Source organism: Apus apus, chromosome 15, assembly GCF_020740795.1.
Source record: "Apus apus isolate bApuApu2 chromosome 15, bApuApu2.pri.cur, whole genome shotgun sequence".
NCBI lineage: Eukaryota > Metazoa > Chordata > Aves > Apodiformes > Apodidae > Apus > Apus apus.
The window spans coordinates 7,912,877-7,934,917 of record NC_067296.1 but is presented as its reverse complement, the minus strand read 5'-3'; the positions used below and the strand labels follow the sequence as shown (position 1 = coordinate 7,934,917).

The 22,041-nt window shown below is 39.4% G+C and overlaps 1 protein-coding gene and 1 long non-coding RNA gene across 18 annotated transcripts in view; one reads left to right on the top strand and one right to left on the bottom strand.

The window, feature by feature from the left end:
* ADNP (activity dependent neuroprotector homeobox) overlaps window positions 1–5,748 on the top strand; it is a 28,263-nt gene extending 22,515 nt beyond the window's left edge. For all 15 annotated transcript variants that reach the window (XM_051633194.1, XM_051633187.1, XM_051633183.1 and 12 more), the window contains one exon: window positions 1,524–5,748. In XM_051633194.1, the coding sequence (XP_051489154.1) occupies window positions 1,524–4,664 (3,141 nt within the window). In that variant the 3' untranslated portion in view covers window positions 4,665–5,748. The remainder of the gene's footprint in view (window positions 1–1,523) is intronic.
* A 3,235-nt stretch (window positions 5,749–8,983) lies between these two features.
* The window catches only part of LOC127390975 (uncharacterized), a 36,416-nt gene continuing 23,358 nt past the window's right edge, over window positions 8,984–22,041 (bottom strand). For 2 of the 3 annotated variants that reach the window (XR_007890978.1, XR_007890979.1), the window contains exons 3-5: window positions 16,754–16,844; window positions 14,506–14,644; window positions 8,984–9,582 (exon numbers count right to left, since the gene is read on the bottom strand). This is a non-coding gene — a long non-coding RNA (uncharacterized LOC127390975). Of the gene's footprint in view, window positions 9,583–14,505; window positions 14,645–16,753; window positions 16,845–21,032; window positions 21,078–22,041 lie in introns of those variants that run through there. The other variant, XR_007890980.1, reaches the window with a different exon arrangement.

Here is a 22,041-nt window from a genome sequence, read left to right as displayed (position 1 = left end):
ACTGCTGCTCTCTCCAGTAGAGCTGGAGCTCTGTTAGCTCCCTGCCACATCTGAAGATTCTCATAATCTGAATCTGAGATTTGGTTGAGGCATCTGTAGTTCTATGCAGCAGAATTCAGTGGCACTGCAAGTCTTTCTGTTTAGGTGTTTGTAAACCCCAGTAATAAAAGAAATTTGAATTGAGCTGGAAGGGAGGAAATAATACTTGATTCTGATAGAACAAGTTTAAGGCAAGTTGTGTGCGCTGCAGTAGCCTCTACCAGTGGTACAGTACAGAGTGATACCAGCACTGACAACAGTGAGAAGGTGAGAAATTCCTCTGCAAAAGAAGCCCTCTTCTAGCATTTGAAAGGTCAGGTGTTGCTTTTACAGGAAATGGGCACCTGTATTATGATGGATTCTAGTGTAGCATTAATCTAAAAATGTCCCTTTATTACTGTGCTTCATAAAATGCACTGATGATGTCCTACTCTTCTAGTTAATTCCAGAATAAAAATTAAGTATAAAAGGAGACAGCTTTTGTTTAATTTATTTTGTTGTATCCAGCCTACCAGATGTCTGAGGCTTCAGGAGGTGGACAGAAGCATATATTCCTACTTAATGATGCAGAGGGAGAGTGCAACTCTCCAGCTACTTCTAATGATCTATGTGTAGCTTGATGCACAAGGCTTGTTTTGATGTTCTATAAATGAATGATTGTAGCTATTTGAATGTCTTACCTCATCTGCAGTGCCAGATTGCTTGTGGCTACTTCAAAGGCCAATGTAACCTTAGTTTCTGTTACAACAGTTGACAAGAACTTAATCGGCATCATGTTAAATGTAACAAAGATACAGGGTGCAGGGAACTCCCAAGTGTGGACTTTTTTTTTCCCCCCCCTCGTTCAAGTTTGTTTTAAAAATCAGGTTTGTGGTTTGATCAGAAGGAAAAGGCTTGGTGGCTTTAACGGCTTGTGTAGCTCTAGTACATTATGGGTTGGTAAGCTTAAACCTGTTTGTTCACAAAAAACAAGTTTTAGAGAGCATATTTTATATTAAAGGTTGTAATGGATCAAGAGACTGAAACAGCTAAAGTTATATATCCATCTTATCTATAAAAGTTTGGCAGATTTTGATGGGAAGTAACTTGTCTTCTGGATACTGTCATTTCTCCCAGAAATGAGCTTAAGGTGAACTTTTTCATGCAGTGTAGCTGTAAGGAATGAGGGTTGTTCTTTATTTAAAGATGCTTGTGATTTAGCCTTGCACGCTAAGTGCACGGTTAAACTCCTGAGTGACCTCTAAATTGGCACTTGCCACATCATGTGTATGTTCAGATGATAAACTCCCTAGGGCCTGACGGGCAGGTCAAAAATTGGAAGGGAATTAAAGGTTTGAGACTATGGCAGCAGATCTTGAGAGAATGATTTAGAAACATTATTGTTTAGAGAAGGTCATGGATGTTGGTTTTGGTGTGTTGTTTTGTTGGGTTTTTTTTTAAACTGCTTTTCAACATTTAGTTTCTGCTTTGTTCTTTGTTTTAAGGACTATCGGACAAAGCCCTTTTGCTGCAGTGCGTGTCCATTTTCCTCGAAGTTCTTTTCAGCCTACAAAAGCCACTTCCGGAATGTTCATAGTGAAGACTTTGAAAATAGGATTCTCCTTAATTGTCCTTACTGTACTTTCAATGCGGACAAAAAGACTTTGGAAACGCACATTAAAATATTTCATGCTCCAAATGCCAGTACACCAAGTGGAGGCATCAGCACTTTTAAAGATAAAAACAAGCATGATAGCCTTAAACCTAAGCAGGCTGACAGTGTAGAACAAGCTGTTTATTACTGTAAGAAGTGCACTTACCGAGATCCTCTGTATGAAATAGTTAGAAAGCACATTTACAGGGAACATTTTCAGCATGTTGCTGCTCCTTACGTAGCAAAGGGAGGTGAAAAGTCACTCAATGGTGCAGTTCCATTAAGTTCCAGTACCCGGGAGGAGGGTAGTATTCACTGCAAACGATGCCTTTTCATGCCGAAATCGTACGAAGCTTTAGTCCAGCACGTTATCGAAGACCACGAACGTATAGGATACCAGGTTACAGCTATGATAGGTCACACTAATGTAGTGGTCCCAAGATCTAAACCTTTGATGTTAATAGCTCCAAAACCACAGGATAAAAAGCCTATGGGACTCCCTCAGAGGATGGGTCCCCTTTCCCCTGGGAGTGTTCGATCTCTCTCGTCACAGCAGATGATGAACAGACTCACCATACCAAAGCCTACGTTAAATTCTGCAGGAGCGAATATGATGTCAAATGTTCACCTGCAACAAAACAATTACGGAGTCAAATCAGTACCACCAAGTTACGTTGGTCAGCCAGGGGGAAGGCTAAACTTAAGTGGTAATTCACCAGTTTCTATTCCACAGCAATCACAAACAATGAAACAGTTTTCAGCAAGTGGAAATGGAAGGCCTTACACTCTTGGAGGGGAACAGAGATCACAGGCCTCAGCAAGATACTCTCTTCAGTCTGCCAATTCATCTTCTCTTTCATCAGCTCAGTTGAAACAGACATCACTATCTCAGTCTCAGGCAGCTTCAAGAGCAGTAGGTCAGTCTGGCTCGAAATCTCCTGTAGCTGCTACAGGTCCTTCCTCTGTCAATACATCATCCACACAGAAGTGGAAAATTTGTACAATCTGTAATGAGCTGTTTCCTGAGAACGTGTATAGTGTCCACTTTGAAAAGGAGCACAAGGCTGAAAAGGTGCCTGCAGTAGCTAACTATATAATGAAAATTCACAATTTCACTAGCAAATGTCTATACTGTAATCGCTATTTACCCACTGATACTTTGCTTAATCATATGTTGATACATGGTCTGTCTTGTCCATATTGCCGGTCCACCTTCAATGATGTTGAAAAGATGGCTGCTCACATGCGAATGGTTCATGTTGATGAAGAGATGGGACCTAAAACCGATTCCACTCTGACTTTTGATTTGACATTGCAGCAGGGTAGTCATACAAATATACATCTTCTTGTAACCACCTACAACCTGAGAGATGCCCCTGCTGAATCCGTAGCTTACCATGCTCAGAATACTCCCCCAGTTCCACCAAAACCACAGCCAAAAATCCAGGAGAAGTCTGATGTACCTGTAAAAAGTTCTCCACAAGCAGCAGTTCCCTACAAAAAAGATGTGGGAAAAACTCTCTGTCCTCTGTGCTTTTCAATCCTAAAAGGACCCATCTCTGATGCACTTGCACATCACCTACGGGAGAGGCATCAAGTAATTCAGACAGTTCATCCAGTTGAGAAAAAGTTAACCTACAAATGCATCCATTGCCTCGGTGTGTACACGAGTAACATGACTGCCTCAACCATAACACTGCACCTTGTTCATTGCAGAGGAGTTGGGAAGACTCAGAATGGCCAGGACAAAGGCACTTCTTCATCTCGGCTAGGTCAGTCTCCAGCTGTAGCACCTGTAAAACGTACCTATGAACACATGGAATTTTCACTAATGAAGAAAAGGAAAATGGATGATGATGACTCCCCCTCTGCCTTTGAGGAGAAGCCTGAAGAACCTGTAGTTCTAGCACTGGACCCCAAGGGTCATGAAGATGATTCCTATGAAGCCAGGAAAACGTTTCTTACAAAGTATTTTAATAAGCAACCATATCCCACTAGGAGAGAGATTGAAAAGCTGGCTGCCAGTCTGTGGCTATGGAAATCTGATATTGCATCTCATTTTAGTAACAAAAGGAAGAAATGTGTTAGAGATTGTGAAAAATACAAACCTGGTGTGCTACTTGGCTTCAATATGAAAGAATTAAACAAGGTTAAACATGAAATGGATTTTGATGCTGAATGGCTGTTTGAAAACCATGATGAAAAGAATTCCAGAGTCAATATTAGTAAAACTGTTGATAAAAAAATAAACTTGGAAAAAGACAATGAAAGTTCCTCAGACAGCTATGAAAATATAGAAGAGGAATACAATGAAAGCAGTAGTCCATTTGGTCAGCGTATTTCTGATGTTGCTGGGAAAACCTCTTCTGATAGCGTAGTGGAGAACCCAGAAAACAGCATATCTAAGGAAATAATTGAGGAAAACACATCGCAGTCTCCAGAGAAATCTGAACAAAAACAAGAGGAAAGCTCTAAGTATGAAGAGATCATTTCTGCTGAAGAACCAACAAAGCTGGTAGGTGATGTTTCAGATAGTGAAGGTGATCAGGATGATCAGGATGATGCTGTTGAATGGAAAGATGGAGCTTCACAGTCTGAAAGTGGCCCTGGTTCTCAGCAGGTTTCTGATTTTGAAGATAATACATCAGAAGTAAAACCAGAAGCGTGGACAGATGAATCCTCCCAGAGTGAAGATGCTGGTAGCAGTAAACCAACTGTTGAGACAAAAGGAGGTGGATCTGAAAGTGATGAAGAACAGTCCAAGTGGAAGAATCGTTCCTATGGAAAAGTAGATGAGTTTTGGTCTAAGGACCAGTCACAATGGAAAAATGCATCGGAGATTGAGGAGAGCTTGTCAAATCAGCAGATGGAATGGCAGAATAGCACAATTGACAGTGAGGATGGAGATCACTTTGACAGTGTGACTGATGGGGTAGCAGAACCAATGCACAGCAGCTTAACTGGTGTGGAGCTGAGTAGCCAGCAAGCGTAAGCTGCTGGATTCAGAGGTGTCAGTAAAATGATCCAATCTACAACTGTCTAAACACTTTCATTTCAGTATGACTGCTAAGCTTCAGTTCTAACTGGTACTGCCTTTCAAGTGCTAGGTCATGGCATGGGGTGGTTCTGGCCACTGTTATTCCAGTGGTTACTTAAAGTTGCTGTTGGCTAATCTTGCTTGAGAGTATCTGCTGGGATGAGCGGAGTAACTTAATGTGAAAACGGATAAGCTGGTGGCTCCAGAATGCACAGAGAGAAAAGCAGAGGTTTACTTTATCTGCATTTTCAACATTTATTTCACTCTTGTACATGTTCAGTTGTATGTCTTTTTAAACATTACCCTTTTTCACATGGTAGAAGTGTAGGGCCAACCATACAAGCTACCAGTTCCAACGTGTATAGTAGACTATGGGGAAATTGATTTTTTTCATGTATCATTCTGAATAGTTGAAATGTATATTTGTACAGTCTTTTAGACCTATTCAAGTGAAGCTTATGAAATTGTTCTTGTGTACCCATCATAGATTTGTTTCTCTTTTTTTAGTGTTGCCCTGCTGTGTAATAAATGCTGTATCTAGTTTACCTAGCAAAAGCTTGAAACTGCTATAGTATGAATTTTGACAAACTTAGTTTTTGCACATAACCTTGTACAATCTCAAAAACAGAGGCCAGCAACATAAAAAAATATATCTGGACTCTATTGTATTATAGAATTTTCTTGTTCTGAATATCCTTGACATTACAACTGATGACAAATGTATTTCAGAGCCATTTTCTGAAATCTTTTAAGCTAAAAAAGAAAAATCACATGCAAGAAACGAGTTTGCAGCTACTAATTTTGACACCTTTTAGATCTGTATAAAAGTGTATTGTGTTGAAGCAGCACACTGAAACAAAAGTGCTGTGTTTTGGATATTTAGTTTTATCTTTAGTTAACACCAGCAAGGTGTTGTATTCATTTATACCATCTAATATATGACACACTGTTGTAGTATGTATAATTTTGTGATCTTTATTTCCCTTTGTATTCTTCATTTAAGCATCTAAATAAATTGCTGTATTGTGCTTAATGTAAATACTTGCTTTATTGCATGCAAGTGCTACATTCCTGTTTGGTAAATCCCACCTTGCTACATTAATTCCTTCTTTTCCCTTTTTTTTTAAAGTACTCCACAGCTCTGCTGTGACATGGATGTTTAGTATTTTGTTCCTGAAGAGACTGATCCCCTTCAAGGATACTGAAAATCTGACAAAACTAATTTTGATTGAATTTGTCTTCACTATTTAGTATTCTAGAACACTAATTTATAAATAGAATTGTAGTGATTTGCTTATTGTGCATCCTGGGGAAACAAGGTCTATGAATTCCTTGCACTTTTTATCTCTTTATATTTATATGAATTAAGATCACATATTGCAGTTATCTAAAATGTCTCTCTGAAGAATGATGTATTGAGTGTAAATGATAGCCAAGGTATTTGAATGCTTCCCATTTAGGCATGAAGGAGCATACCTTGCAGCTACAGGCTTGTGGTGGCTTTGAAGAAAAAGTAATTTGAATGGTAAAAATGAATTGGTTTGTTAAAATTTGGGATTCCTTTGGTCAAACCAGTCCTGCATTTCGGTGTGTGCAGCACAACAGAGAGCTCCATATGAGATAGTAGTTTCCTAATGGAGGGAATCCAGTGGTGATGAGAACTAAACTACTGTGAATTAGAGCAATTATTTTCATTTAGAAATACTTTTAATATATAAGAGAGTACCTACTTTTTGATACTTTACAAGAACTAAATTGACCTATGAATATTTCATTAATATTATAAAGGAGGAAATAGTTCTGTGCTCTTCAATGGTCTGAACAGCAAAATAATTTCACAGGTATCTTGAGAAAACAGTTTGAGATCTCTGTAGCAGTCTCAGGTAGGCATGAACTGTACTTGCCAGGAGTGGAATGAATAAGCCCCTGTATAAGCCAAAGATGAGAGTATGTGTGTGCTCCCCTGTTCTGCAGCTAACTTGTGCTGCTAATGCTCTGGCATGAGTATTTCTGGGTTTTGTTGAACTAATTATGTGTGTGAAGTGATGACTGAGTCCAGTTACCTTTAGGTGCAGATGGTTTAGATTTGTCGTCTTCTTTTCCCCTTGACAGAAGGGATACATACTTCTGTTCTGCTTTTTTTGACTGAGAGGAGTAAAAGTTGGACTGGCTCCCAGTTATGCACTCAAGTGGTAGAAGATCCATTTTTAAGAGCAAGACAAGAAAAAAAAAAACCCTGAGCCTCAACTCATTTTGTTAGCAGGTTTTCTGAACTATTTAATTGAAAGTAACTTTTCAGTATCAGGTAAGATTTTGATAACTACCACTTATGGATGTCAGTCAGGTGGTAATCTTTTTCCCAACAAAGCCAGGCACCTAGAGGTTATTCCTTGCTAAGACAAGTTGGTTATGTTCCTTTCTCCCTCTGTAGCCTGCTGTATTTCACAGGAGGTTACTATCTGGAAATGTAAGACATTTCAGAATTTGTTTTGTGCCATTTCATTTAGACTTAAGGGGATTTTACAAATACATTTTTAAAATACTATTTAAAAAAAAAAAAGAAGAAAAAAACAACAAAAAATCCCCAACAGTTTAATGGTAGTACAACAACCTTTATCTGTTAATCAATGAAATAAAAAAAAACCCACAACTTTGTATCATCTTATGAATCTGCCTATTTGTCTCAATGTCTGGCAGGGTTAATTTAATGTTAGTGAACTCTATAGTTAGAAGTCAAATTTCCAAATTCTGAGCTCCTGTTTGTAGTCAGGGAATAGTAAGACTATGAAATATGAACTCTTTAGAAGGGCTTAATTTGTCAGCAGATTCCATCATAGGAAATACCATTTTAAATAGTGATTAAAGGTCTTGCACAAAAATAGTCTCTTACCAGGAACATGAAGAAGGATTGGAGGAGGTTGTTTTAACTTTTGACATAAACTTTCTAGTATTTCAAACAAGTTACTCTTCAAATCTGGATTTTAGCCTAGGAAATAATTCCTTTCTAGATTTGAGGCTAACCACACATTTTTGATGAATTAAAAAAGCAGAAAAGGTAAATGGCCCAATAAAATTGGAGAAACCTTGAGATCCAGTTTCTGTGATCTTAACATATCACACCATTGTCATTGTATGATACAGGAACTTACCCAATTTTTACATTCATTACTGAAGTTCTATAGCAGAACTTCTAGACATGTGCCAGCTGTGCTTGCAGAGTGGCCAGCTCAAGCTGACCTCTAAATTCTTCTGCTATCTTCAGGGAGACTGTGAAAACACACTGCAGGCTTTGGCCAGCATAACAGGGCAGAAAAACCATTAAAACTTCTCTAAATAAATTGTTTTAGGCAGTTCACCTGAATTGAAGCAAAGTGAAGTGTGTTTTCTATCTTAAATCCACTGTCTGAAACCTAAAGGTTGTAGGTTGTCAGAGTAGTGAATAGTAGGAGGTTATTAGCATATGCACTGTTTCTGGACAGGAGACAGCTTTGTACAACAAAAACTCTGATTTCAGAGCTGGTATGACCTGTAATTTGGCTTTCGACAATACCTGAGACTGGCAGGTACAGTCTGGAATTGTTAAAGGTAGTTGAATTGTAGATGATGTTTTCTTTCTATGGATGATCACTTGGGCTTGTAATAACTTACTTTGAAGGACTGTTCATTGCACTGACCTGGAGGTGAGACACAATGGATTAACAGTGGATAGGCTGGTATGAGTAGGAGTATTTTGTTTCTTTTATAACTAATTTTCCTCTCTAATACCATTACAATAACCTGCATTGCAGGGGCAGAGACATTGACTAGTTCCGTCTTCCATTGCTTTACCTTTTAATTCAACATAATCTTTCACCATCAGTTCCATTAAAAATTTTGAAAAGGTTGAGTTCATTTATTTCTGCATCAGAAAAGCATTGGTCTCTATGGTTACTTGAAGCCACAGCTTTACTTTCACCATAAGCTTTTTTTATTTCCCCTTTACAGAATGTGCGTTGGCTCCTCCACCTTGAGTTCTTCCACAGGTATTTTTGACATGAGCATTTTTTTCTATTTCTCCATATTGTACTATATGCAAAGACAATCTGAAAATCATATAACCTTCTCTTCCTAACATTCAGGGAATTGGGTGAGTTTTGTTTCTGTAGACCTAGTTTGCAGTGAAAAAAAGCGACAACCAAAGCTCCAGGTGGGGAGATGAACTTTGCTACTTCTGGTCCTGGTGAAATAGCATCTGCATTACAAAACTGCACAACCAAAGGCCTGTAACAGCTTTGCAGAATATTTATTTATACCATTCAAGTTCTGTTACACAACAGTTTTTAAAACTCTTGTTTTAAATAGAGTGCTGGAAGCTTCAGACGTGCAACTTATTGAATTTTTAAATTCTGACATTGATTTCATGCTCTCATAAAATCTCAGCATTTGTGAAGCTGGCAATATTAGCACTTCAACAGTTTGAACATGCTATACTAGAGCACTCCAAGCTTCTCATCACTTTCAGTATAAAAATGAAGATAAACTAAGTGAAGTTTTATACATTTTCTTCATTTATTTAGGAAGCTTATGAAGTAAGTTCAAACTTCTGTGATCAAATCTTAGAATAAATGTTCCAGCCTCCATATAGCTATAATACTGTCAGAAATATTTAGCTTCCCTTTACCTAGCCAAGGATCTCAAATGTAACACTGGCCTCTTCCTATTATCATAAGGTATGAACTGTAAGAATAAACTAAGGCAGCCTTTCCTAAAACCTTTTGGCAGTCAAAAATTAATTATTTTTATACTTAGTACCTACATAGTTCATAGGAAAAAAGTCTTCAGTTCATTAGAGTTCTAGCAGGTCACAGGAACGTGCAGCTGATAGAGGATGCCTCTGAAACAAGAACAGGACAGAAACGAATCTTATTGTTAATGAATAGGAAACAATACATTAAGGAATTGACCGTGTAAAAGAGACATAGGGTGGGGAAAGGAATCAGCATCTCAGAACTGAAGTTACTTTCCAATACAAGATAATTGACTTTGTAAATAAACGCTGAAAGTGTGAAGCTGTTTACTTTCACACCTGATTCTACAGACTTTGCAATTTTAGCTGGATTAACATTAAACAGATAAAAATAGAGTAGAACACAGGGGAAATTAGTTTTAAAGCACAAAAAAAATGCAAATTAATTAGTAACCATGGAGAATACTGACTACAGAAGAAATACAGAAAGGGATTTGGTTTTGCTTCTGGGGTTTTAAGAATTCAAATAATTGATTAATCCTGAGTTGAGGAGATAAAATCATTTTTCTGTGGAGCAACAACACGAACCTCTAGCTAAAATCACAGTCTCAATGGAAAATGAAGAGCCTTTACAAATAGACTCAGGATTTCCCATAGCTCACGAAAACACTGTCCCACTCGGATTCATAACCGGTTATTTTCGAACTGCTTATTCTTAGCATTTACTATCCAGAATTCCTCCAAATAGATGATGCCATGATTGCAATGAGAATTTACCTTTTTTCTTTTTTTTTTTTCTTTTTTTTTGAGATCCCTGCAATAGTAATCTGATGCTTTGATGAATAATACCTTGTTACTTACATAGTACAACAGGTATAAGGACTTATAGATAAACTTGGTCCCTTTTTGCAGGTACTGTGTGTTTTCTATGTAGCTTCTTGACACAGGTTATGCTTTTGGGAGACTTCTGTATCTGTGCCATAAACACAAAAGCCACTCCTTCTGTTTTACATCTACCCACACCAAAGAATGCTCTTGTTACAAGCTTATGTTAAAGGTACTACTGCAGTCTTCATTATCTTAAAAATATAGCTGCTGATTCTATAGTAAAAGAGGGAAAGATAACAATCCATATGGCTTGACACTATTTTATGAGGAATGGGTCTGAGAAAAGCTTCCTTTCATGACGGTACAAATGCCACACAGGGTTAAAAGACAAGGGCATGAGGAATCTCTGCTGTGCACATCACACAGACTGAAGATGAAATAATTCCTTTGTGGTTCATCTGCTGTGAAACTTAAAGGAGAAGTGATATGGTTGCCTGCTAAGGAGGGGAGGAAATAGCTTGAAATTCCACAGCCTATTAAAATCATTGAAAGAGAAAGGTTCTAGTATTAACAAATAGCTTTTCACCTCTAGATCACTTGATTCATGTCTATCACAATCTAATAAAGGCCAGATTATGGCCCTTAGAAAGTAGGTGCTCTCATTAGGAAGGCATCAGTACCCTAGATCCATGCCTAACACACAATCACTAGTGGCACTGACTACAGCAGCAGCTTGCTGAAGGCCAAGGGGCCATAAGACTAAATGATGTTTATGTCTAATCCAGGCTATAAAAGCTTTGGACAAGGTTCTGTCATTTCACTGGCTTCTGTGAGCACCTGTGGCACTATTCAGTGCTAATAAAGCCTTATTTCTCTTTTTTACTTGTCTCTTAGGTCAGGCTTGAGACAGCCAAGGGCAGTGTAGCAAGGTTCCATTGTACCTGAAACACACAAGCTGGAAAGAGATCTCTGCTGAGATGCCCTATCACCCTGCATTCTTTGTCCCAAACTTGGAAACTATTAATTAACTGAAAGATCCAACAATGAGTGATTAAACTGAGGAAACAAAGATTAAAGGAATGATAAAGGAATTTAGCATTTGGAAGGCAGTATAATGTGTTTAGGGGAAGCTAGATCTAATAGTAGAAATGAAAGGATTAAACATTTGAGAGAGATACTGAAAAATAAAGTATGCACTAAAGCTCTGCACTTGCAGGCAAATAAAAGAACTGGCATGTAGAATCATGCCTGAAAGATTAAAACTTCTGGTGGCAGCTTGAGAGACTTCAGTCAGTTGCATTTTAACAGGCAGCCAAATTATCCAGGCAGACAAGTTGTGTGACATAACAGCTAAGGCACTAAAAAACACCCCATGGGAAATACAGTTGAAGCCCCTAAAAGCCAGGCTCCCAGCTGATAAAGCTAAGTACAGGAGAGCAGTAAGAAAATTACCCATTTAAGAGCATAGTGGTTACTCTGACAACTGCAACCCAGCATCAGAACAGCAAAGCTGGGTCAAAAGGTGATCACTTACAGGTTGTATCACATCCAGGAAACAGCTTAATTCACAGAGTTAGATTCTACCTTCTATTGAATAAAAATAAATGCTGGGCTGAATGTGTCTGCTTGCTGAGTTTCATTTTCATAGCCAGGCTTAAGTCAGCCTGCACAAAAAACATTACATTTAAGGCAAGTGCTCTAAGAATTGCTGATGTGGACACAAAACTGTTTCACTTCTACCCAAGTATCTACAAGATGCTCTAGAAATCCACTGGTACTGCTCCTGTAACACAAATGTAGGGCATCCCCCTCCCAGGGACCATGAGCTCAGCCCAGACAGACAATTCATCCCTCTGTCCCTGGCTATTCTCTTTCCCAACAGCCTCCCAAACAGATAAGGAATGGGTAGCACTTTACTTGCTTACATGTATAATAAATGCACTCTGGGAAGCTGCTGTGGAAGGCAGTAGATTTGGTCACCCTCTGGTGCAGGGGCACTGGTAACAGCCACCAGGTGTCCCAGCAAAAAGGTCTGGCATCATTATAAGGATTTCCTATCCTAATCCAAACAGAATGTTTATCCAGGCTATCTGCAGTGTCTGACCACTACAGTTAAAACACTGAGCTATTTTCACAGAGAAAACAGTAGATTACGTGAGAAAATGAGGAGGGATAGTATTTCACCCCCACAAAAAAATAATACATTAACCTTCATCATGCTGCAGCTCTGGAAACTTAGCTTTGAACCTTCATTCTTACTCCAACAGCAATGACTCCAGATTCAACAAAAAAGCCTCCTGTAAGACTACCAAATTTAAAGACTTTGTTGTTCAACTTACATGTATTTACACTACCTGTATTGTGATAGTTGTCTCTGTGAACTGAGCTCCTCATCAATTCTGCTGCTTCAATGCAGAAATAGGAGCAATAATAAAATATGCTGGACTGTAGTGCTGACTTTGCCTCAACTACTATTCATGTTTCCAGAGCTTCAAATCTATTTCTTTTACATTTGCTGCCTACCACCTGAAGCAGCACTAATATTCCTTTCCCTTGACACCAATAAACACATTTTCTCCTGTTAGTTTACAGCGAAAGATGGGAAAGCATTCTGGAGTGGATCAGCACTGCTGCAGAGATCCAAAGAAAAAGCAGCTCAAGGAGCCCTTCTCTACAGAAACCTGCAACAGCAATTTGAACTCTACTGCAAAAGATAAAAGGGGATCCTTGGCTACCTGGCAATAATTATTTTTCAGATTTCGTCATTCTCACAGGTATTAAAATCAATACCTAGATTGTAGAAATCAAAATAGCAAAAACTGAAACAAGTTTCTTTGGCAGCTCCAAAACCAAGCAGACATTCTCACTTTTCCCCAGCAAAATTTAAGAAGTGACAATTTGAATTCCTCTCAATCTTAATTTAAATTGTAATTCTATATAGCTATGGTAAAATACTTTTCATTTATATTAAAAGAGATTTAAGGTTCAACATTAAAAACTTACTACTTCAAAAAGCCTGTCAACTTTGACTGTTTCTACCAGCCTTCTTTTGATTGCTGCCAGCCCAGCCAGCACAGTGCTAGTGAACTCCTGAGAGATACTTTGGGGGAAAGTATGAATTAAAGAACGAAAGTGTTCTTCACACATCAGCTCTGGTGCTGAGCACAACTCACATGTTCTTCTCTGTTAAACACTTGCTATGTACCAAGGAAGTAATTTAACAAGGATGTTTTTAAAAGAGAACAAGGGGGCTCTTCTGCATGTGCTGAATAAACATGCTGCTGAAGATGTAACATAGCACATGTACACAAATGGGAAGAAACAAGCAGTGTAAAACCAGGGTTAAGGCTTGTCCTCACCTGGCTAATACTACTTCTTAGAAGCTTCTTAAAGCTTCTCTGAGTTATTTAACCAGCACCAAGGAATCACCTTTTAATTTGCAACATTGAAATAGACCGAAGATTAATCCTAACAATACCCTTACAAAATTAGGCAAACACTACTGTGCCTTGGGAAACCCAGGAAGAAAGATTGTGATGTGTCCCAACAGACAACAAGTTATGGCAGAGCCCAGATTTACATCAGGACTGACAGGGGAATTCTAGCACAGCCTGCAGCATTGGTTTAAAACTTCACTGCCTACAGCTGTCCTCCCCCAGAGGTTATTTTCCTCTTAATCAGCAGGAGGAAATGTGTTGCCATATCAGAGCCATCCTAGTTCGGTCTGCACACTAACCTGAAATCACTGACAAAGGTACATTTGTACTAAGCTGCCAAAGCTATTAATTGCAAAAGCCAGAGCATAAGTGTAAGTTCTCCTTCCTCTTCAGGACAGTAGTAGCTTGTAATAAGTAATATGTAAACATAGTATTGTCAACCACTCCAATTTTCAGAACACAAGCCTCAGAGTGCAAAAGCCAATTTCCTACCTCCCACAGTATATTTTACCCAGTATGACTTACAAGAATTGGGTTCCATTCTGAACTCCACATGCACAGCATCTTTACTATCTCATCAAGGTAAAGAAGCCTATCTATCATTCTTCAAGCCCAGAATATGACTGGATGAGGAGCAGAAGCCACAGAATTTCCTTCCTGAGAAAATACAGAAGTCTTTTCTGATGCTGGTGCCTGTGCCTGCCATGAGCTGGAGTCAGCTGAGCTGGATATCTGACCTCACTCACAGCTCTCACAATCTCTGCAAATTCACTCTTTACAGAATTCTGTTTGAAGACCACCTTACCTTCCCTTTTTTCTCCAACTCTGCGTGATTACTATGAAGGCTTTCCAGATTATTATTGACTCTCACATCAAAGTTCTCATCTGTTTGTCTGACAGATCAGGGAAGGGAGTTTTTCCTGTGGTGGTCTGTTACTGGCCTCCTAGTTAAGAACAAATACAAACTTTGAGTACTATTGTCTCCACATAAGGCAATTCGATCACTTTCCAGTATTATTTATGGTCTCAAAAGCACAATAAATAGTTCACAGACTGACTGGGTGGTTTTCATTCTCAAACAATAATACACAAATAATAATAAATAATACACAACAGAAATAGGAAATTTCACTTCCTCACCTGTCTGCTTTGTAGCTCAGAAGGCACACACCTTTTCCCTCTTAGTACTATCATATTAGCATCTAAATCATAAATCATGAACTTTTTCTTCTGCTTGTTCCAAACATTTTGTGTAAGTACTTCAGAGCAAGGCCAATTCTATGCAAGCTCCATAAAGCATCACACATATCCTTTTGGCTGAAATTAGTCAGTAATGACAGCCTTTCACTTATGACTTATGATTAGAATCTCCTCAAGGGAAGGATAAATCAGGCTTCTCTTTTTGAAGTACAGTACCATGAAAACATGTAAAAACAGTCAAACAGCTACTGTTGTTCCCTAAATAGTAATGAGATACATAAAGTCAAGAGAATTTTTTAAAAGCACAGGAGAAAAACCCACGTCATCTCCCTTTTTTTCCCCCCCCTTCAGTCTCTTCAGCAAAGATTTATTCTACAGCTGCAATAATGATCACTGCACAAATCAATAATCTTGCTGAAGCCACAGGAAAGTACAGCTTATTAGCTGTTCAGTAAGGAGACAGAAACACCAGGATGCAGCAGCTCTTCTACTGCCTAAAGAGTGTGGGATGCAAAAGAGGTGTGACAGCTTTGAAGAACCTCACCACAAAATGTGCTCTGAGTGTACAGTCTGTGCTTAGGTGTTGTTGTGAGAAGGAAAAAGGCCATGTGGGCGAGTTTGAGATGTTTAAGGGGGACCCTCCTGTTGAAGCCACAGAATTTCAGACTACAGCCCCCTTGCTATCCAACAACCCTTGAACACTGGGGCACTGGGGAGGCTGGACTGCAGTGTTACATCCCAGGAGGTAATCAATGGTTTGTGTGTCTGAACAATGTTTGTCCCGCTGCCCTCAAGAAAGGCCTGCCACGAGAGTGGATTCGCAAAGTGGCAAATACAAAGTAATTCTGACACCTGCCCTTCACAAATTTGTAATCATTGATGAGGTCACCCCTCAGTCTCCTCTTCTCCAAGCTAAAGAGACCCAGCTCCCTCAGCCTTTCCTCATAAGGGAGATTTTCCACTCCCTTAATCATCTCTGTGGCTCAGCACTGGGCTCTTTCAAGCAGTTCCCTGTTCTTCTCGAACTGCAGGGCCCAGAACTGGACACAATACTCCAGATGCGGCCATTTGACTGTCACAATATCCTTCTAACACAAATATTCTTATTTTACTAGTAAAATAACTCTATGCATTCTTTGCCATAGTTTTTTCTGCAAGGTATGGTCCCAGAATTCCCAGGTCCCTGTCTAGTGGCACAATCTAAAAAAGAATATAAGACAGGGGCAGAACCAAATGTGGACTATTACAGTGAACTGGTTAAAACAAACCAACCAAACAAACCAAACGCCAACAAAACCCATGGGACCAGATGCATACATTTGGGGATGCTTAAGCTGCTGGTTCACATCTTTGTGAGGCTGCTGTCAGTCATCTTAAAGATCAGAGCAATCAGAGAAAGCTCTTGATGATTGTAAAAGAGCTTATCTTCAAGAAAGCCACGGAGGAAAATATGTGGATCTGCAGGATGTTCAGCCCAACCTCAGTCCCGAAGAAAATACGGAGCAAGTCCTTTTGGAATCCATTTCCAGCACTTCAAAGAAAAGGAGGTGATTGGAAAGAGTCAGCACAGATCTAATAAGGGCAAACAGTGGTTAGCCAACCTAATTAACAGCTGGCTAGAAAGCAGCTTTGCAGGAAAAGTACTAGTGGTCCTCAGACACCAGAAGCTGAACCTGAATCAGCAGAGTGCTCTGGCAGAGATCAAAGCTAACAGCACACTGGTATCAGTATGAGCACAACCAACAGACTGAGGGATGTGATCACTTGCCTCTGTTTTGGCATAAGACTGGACCTGGAGTTCTGTGTCTGCTTTTGCCTCCCCAGGTCACAAAGGATTTACTGGACTGACATACCTGGAGCAAGCCCAGCAGAGGACAGTCAAGATGTTTGGGGGGTGGAGCACATACAGTATGATGAGAGGTTGAGACAGATGGTTTCTTCAGCCTGAAGAAGAGAGGTGCAATTTAGTTGATGTCTTCAACTATCTAATGAGTGAAGACAGAGCAGAGAAAAAAAAAACAACTGGACTCAGAACCGTATAGCAAAAACACCCTACAGGCAATGGGTATAACTTGTAGAAACAGAAATACCAATCAGACATACAGAAAAAAAAATAAAAATCTACATGATGACATGGTCAAAGACTGGAGCAGGTGCCTGGAGAACCTGTGAAATCTTCCTTCCTGGAAGCACTTGACTGGACAAGACCCTGTGTGGCCTAATCTAACTTTGATTGACCCTTTCTTCAGAAAGGAGTTGAACCTGATGACCTCCAAATGTTTTAACTTACATTATTCAGTGATTCTAACTGAGGCACAGAGGCAATAAATTACTTGAACTCTACTTGTGATCTTAATCATGTTAACCCTAAGCATTAGACTCAGCATTTCTGGGCTATTCATTCCATTCCCTAACTGCTGGGGAATCCCCATGTGATATTAGGGTTAGGTAGGTTTTCTGCATTCTCATACGAGTTAACTTATACATTAAAAAAATGTAGTGCTGCACTCACATTTTCTAGTGGCACTCCAAGTAAAATGTACAAAGTCCAAGTCTGCTGCTATGTTTGTTGCTCGTATCCAACGCTCAAATTGAATTTATTCAGTACTCACTAATGTATCACTTGCTGACAGTCTCAGTTTGATTCCCCTGGGGACTGAGAGTTATATCCACAAACCTTCAAAGCAGGTGTTAGATAGCTTTTTCCACAAAGGTGCAAAAGTGAATGGCTAGGGAGTCTCAACTAGCATCTTATCCTGGCTTTCAGTCTTTTTGAAACAACGAGTTAAGGCATAAACAGCAGACTCCAAGGCTGTCTGTCCTAGACTCTTATGAGCACCTTTTCCTTTATTAATTCAGTGTCTGAGTCAAGCACATACCATACGAGAATACTAACAGCCTCAAATTCTATGTCCCTTTGCAAATTCATACCAACACGTTTTTTCATCTAAGACATTTAAACATTTGGAGCCTCTTGCAACATAGAACAGCAGCTGAGGTCCCCAAGGAACAACTCAAACTGCTTTCACTTTCTGGAATAATACCACAGACAAAAGTAAACAAAAATAATACCATCTATCTGAGGCACGAGGCAGCATTATATTCAGGAAGGAGTCTGTAATTATAATGAGAATCAAATAAGGATAATTAAAAAATGGACTGACCAAACAGAAATGGCAAAGCACAAGGAGTTCACGCTCCTTTCCTTAACTTTGCAAATGATTCACTGTAGTAGTAGCCAAGTAGAGGAAAGAGCCTGCTCCCCCACGCTGGCTCACTGTTTCAATATTATCATAATACAAAACAACCTTCCAATCCTCGTCTGAGGTTATGATCAAGCAAACAGGCAGTATGGATGTGAGATGCATAGGAGCTCAGGCTCACACTACAAACACATCTGAATGTAGTCTGAGTGACTCTAAACAGGAGCCTTTACAGTTTCTGTACTTTGGTTCCACTATCTGTAAAGTGGGGCAATGATGCAGCATGAGACATTATACATAAACTCTCCAATTTAATTACACCAGGTCAAACAGCACTGAAGGAAGGGATGAGGCTGTCAGAACATCCCATTGTTACTTATGACAGCTGTCTCCCCTTCATCTATTGGGCACCTGTCCACAGGCTTGAGGAGGGCACATTCTGTCTCTTCCTCCAGGTCATCAATAAAGATATTAAGCAAATGTCTGACAAACTACACCTGTAACTAGCATCCAGGTAGATTACAAACCAATTACAACTACCTTTTGAGCCTAATAATCCAATCAGTATCTTCACCTATCTAGTAGTCACTATCTAGATCATAACATCCCAATTTGGATACAAGGATGGATGATGTGGGTGTCTGTATCCAAAGACTTCCTAAAGACGAGGTACAAGATATCAGCTGCTCTCCCCTTATCCACAGTTACACCATAGTCATACTATTCCTGATGACTTCACAGTTAGAATGAACTCAACATTCCTAATAGAGAAACAGTGCTAGAAAAAGTATTCGTAAAGGAAAAGTATTAAAACAAATAGGTATTTCTATGCAAGGCAATGGGAATTGAAAGCACACAGCACCTTAGACCATCCAGCAGATACCAGAACTGTAACAAAACTGGAAGCATTGGCTTCAGCTTGGCAAAATATTCTAATGCACATTGAGAGGGCATTCTGAGAGACTGACCCACCCGCAAGTCAGACCAGATGGAAAATTACACTCAGTTTCCAAGAGTAATACAGCAGGAAACAAAGATCAATGAGGTCTGGCTTGTGTGTCTACCTCCAGTCAGTGGTTGTGATGCTGATCTAGAGCAGTACAAGAAATCTGTCCACAAGTACAAGAATAGTCAGCGTCCTTACACTGTCAAATCAAAGCTTAGTAACTTGTCTCCAGCTGAGACCAACAGTTGATGCTTACAGTATAAAACCAGGGCAAGAATGCAGCATTCCAGCCTTGAATACTCTCTTAATCTATAGGAATTTGCAGCATACAAGTTCTGAGAAATAGAAAGGTAACTGTGTCAAATTACTTTGTCTGGTAGGATTTTACATACATCTTTCTTCTACAATTACAAAAGTGAGTTCCAAACTCCAGTCGTATATTCCATGAAAAAGAAGAGCCTCCTTTAGTTCATTTTGAGGCAATTTCCTAGTAATATTTTCTACTTAATATCTCATGCAATTTCAAATTTCAAAGAACTGTAGCGCATTCAGCTATTAAAATCATAGTCCACTTAGCTGTTTCGCAAAGGGATGTGGTTCCAAACTCCCATTCCAGATGCCTTTTTTAGTTCTGCTGCAGTAGGACCAGAACTTCACTCAGTATTGAAGATGAAGCCACAGACTCACAGAGTGGCTGAAGAAGGTTTTTCTTTTCTTTGTTTGTACTCTCCCTAATAATTCCTAACATTTAATTCTCTTTCTTGCCTGCTATGGAATTGAGCTGAAGGTCTTCATAAAGTCATCTTGGTTACTTCGCAATCTCTTTCTTTAGTGAAAAATGCTAGTGCAGAGACCAACACCATATATTTAAAGCTTGCTTGCATCACCCCTATTCGCATCACCTTGTCTTTAGTGACATTTCATTTTGGCTACAAGTTCTTCCACTCAGTCTCACAATGTTGCAAGATCCGTCTACAGCTCTCTGCAGCTGGCATCATTTCTGTGATCTCAAAATAACTATGTCAACAAGCTTCCTCATCTCACTGTATGCCTCGTTTTCTAAATAATTTGTGAACACTGAGCAGCATGCTAGAGATACAGCTAACATCTGAAAGACTTCTTTCCAGGTCTTTTTGCTCAGTAGCAGATAAAATCTCTGGGATCCCAACAGGATGGAGTCAGTACTGCTCTTGTAAGCTTTGCAGGACCGTCATGGAACATATGTGAATAGTGACTTTTAGCAATCTGACATGCACAGCCACAGTGCTTAAATGGGAGGAGAAACAGCACAAAATAAAAGCAGGAACAGTCCCACCACTGATAAATGCCTCTTTTTTTTTTTTTTTCTATAAAAAAGATACAGTTTTGTCTTAATAGAAACTGATTTTTAAAAAAATTGTTATGGTTTGCAAATTATCATAATAGTTTGCTTTGCAATCCCAGGTGGTCCTGCTAATCTGGAAATGAAAGAGTTAAGCAGGAATGGTGGGAATAGACACTATCAGTGAATGGTTCTCCTTCAATAGGGTAAGTTGTCAACTAAGAGAGAATAAAACAGTCTGTGTGCACTGAGGCAAAGGCAAAGCAAGGTGCCCTGCACACAGGGGGTGTGGGAGCTGCCCAGGGGCTTGAAAACTAGGGTGCCCCAGTCCAGCCAAGCCAGGCCAGGGACAAGGAAGCCCAGCTGCAGGGGTGACTCTGGCTGGCACTCACACACACTTGTTTTCTGCAGGCTGTCTTGTATTTTTGTTCTTGGCAAACCAGAGCAGCTTGGGAAATATTTCAGGTCTGGCTACTTAAGCAGAAGCAGGCTAGGAGGGAGCACGCAAACATCGCTTAAGATAGGCTTGCAGCATTATTGCTGCTGGAGGAAGAAAATAATTTCCATAATAACTGTTTTGCACCATAGCAGCTATGCTTTCTATAGCATTTTGCTACCAGCTGAACTACAAAAAAAACAAGGGCAAACATGCTATTTCATACCTTTTTTTTCCCCAAGCCATATTGACACATGGACTCTGCGACAAAATGAATGTTACTGAAGCCCAAAAATATCTGCACTGAATATAAATATATTATGAAATAGCTTCTAAACTCTGCCCTAAAGCACTTTCTGATTGGCTGCCAATGATGTCACACATCCATAAAGCCCAATAAAAGGCATGGTTAACGAGTCTCATTTCTGCGTATGAACTGCATGCAGCAGGAGCACAGAGCACTCCAGGACAGCCAGGGGGTGTCTGTACCATCTCCCAGGTAGTTAAAACCTGCCACCTCAGGCCTCCTGTCAAAGCTGCACCAATGTCTGTGCTTGCAGACTGATCTCAACCCTACTCAATCGAGCACTGTTTACCTGGGAGAGAAGCCTTCTTCAAGAATACAATAAATTACTGTCTGTTTTTAGGTATTAAACATACACTCACACATATTCAAAGCAATTAGTTTGGTCTTCTCTGGCAGTTATGATCTTACATTTCAAGTCAAAGGTGACCTATGGATGGCATCCTTTCCAAACAGGAATTTGACCTTCATCCTGTTTGAATAAACTGGTATTAAAGTGGGTAACATTAAAATAAAAAAAAGGGAAAAAAAAACAACTAAGAAAACTAAAATCTACTATTTTAAAAAATTCAAAACTATGTCAAAAATATCAACAAAGCCTTTAAAACATACTATTTTGGCACAAATTGCTCAAATAGTAAAATATGTTAACTCTTTCTGTGCATCAGTGCTTACAGGTTGCTTGACAAGGAATACTGGTTTGCAGGTTTAGGTAGTTTTGACAAACAGAACGTTCTATACAAAGACCAATGTGCTGTATAAACACTAAGTGTGTTTGATGCTCAGTAACCAGCAGTAAATATTTCTTACAATGAATACAATTCTTGGAGCTGGCTTTGTTTCAAGTGCTATTAGGTAGATAGCATGTGGTGTAGTAAGGAGTTTTATGCATTAAACTCAACATATACAGAATTCGATCAGCCTCTTCTAG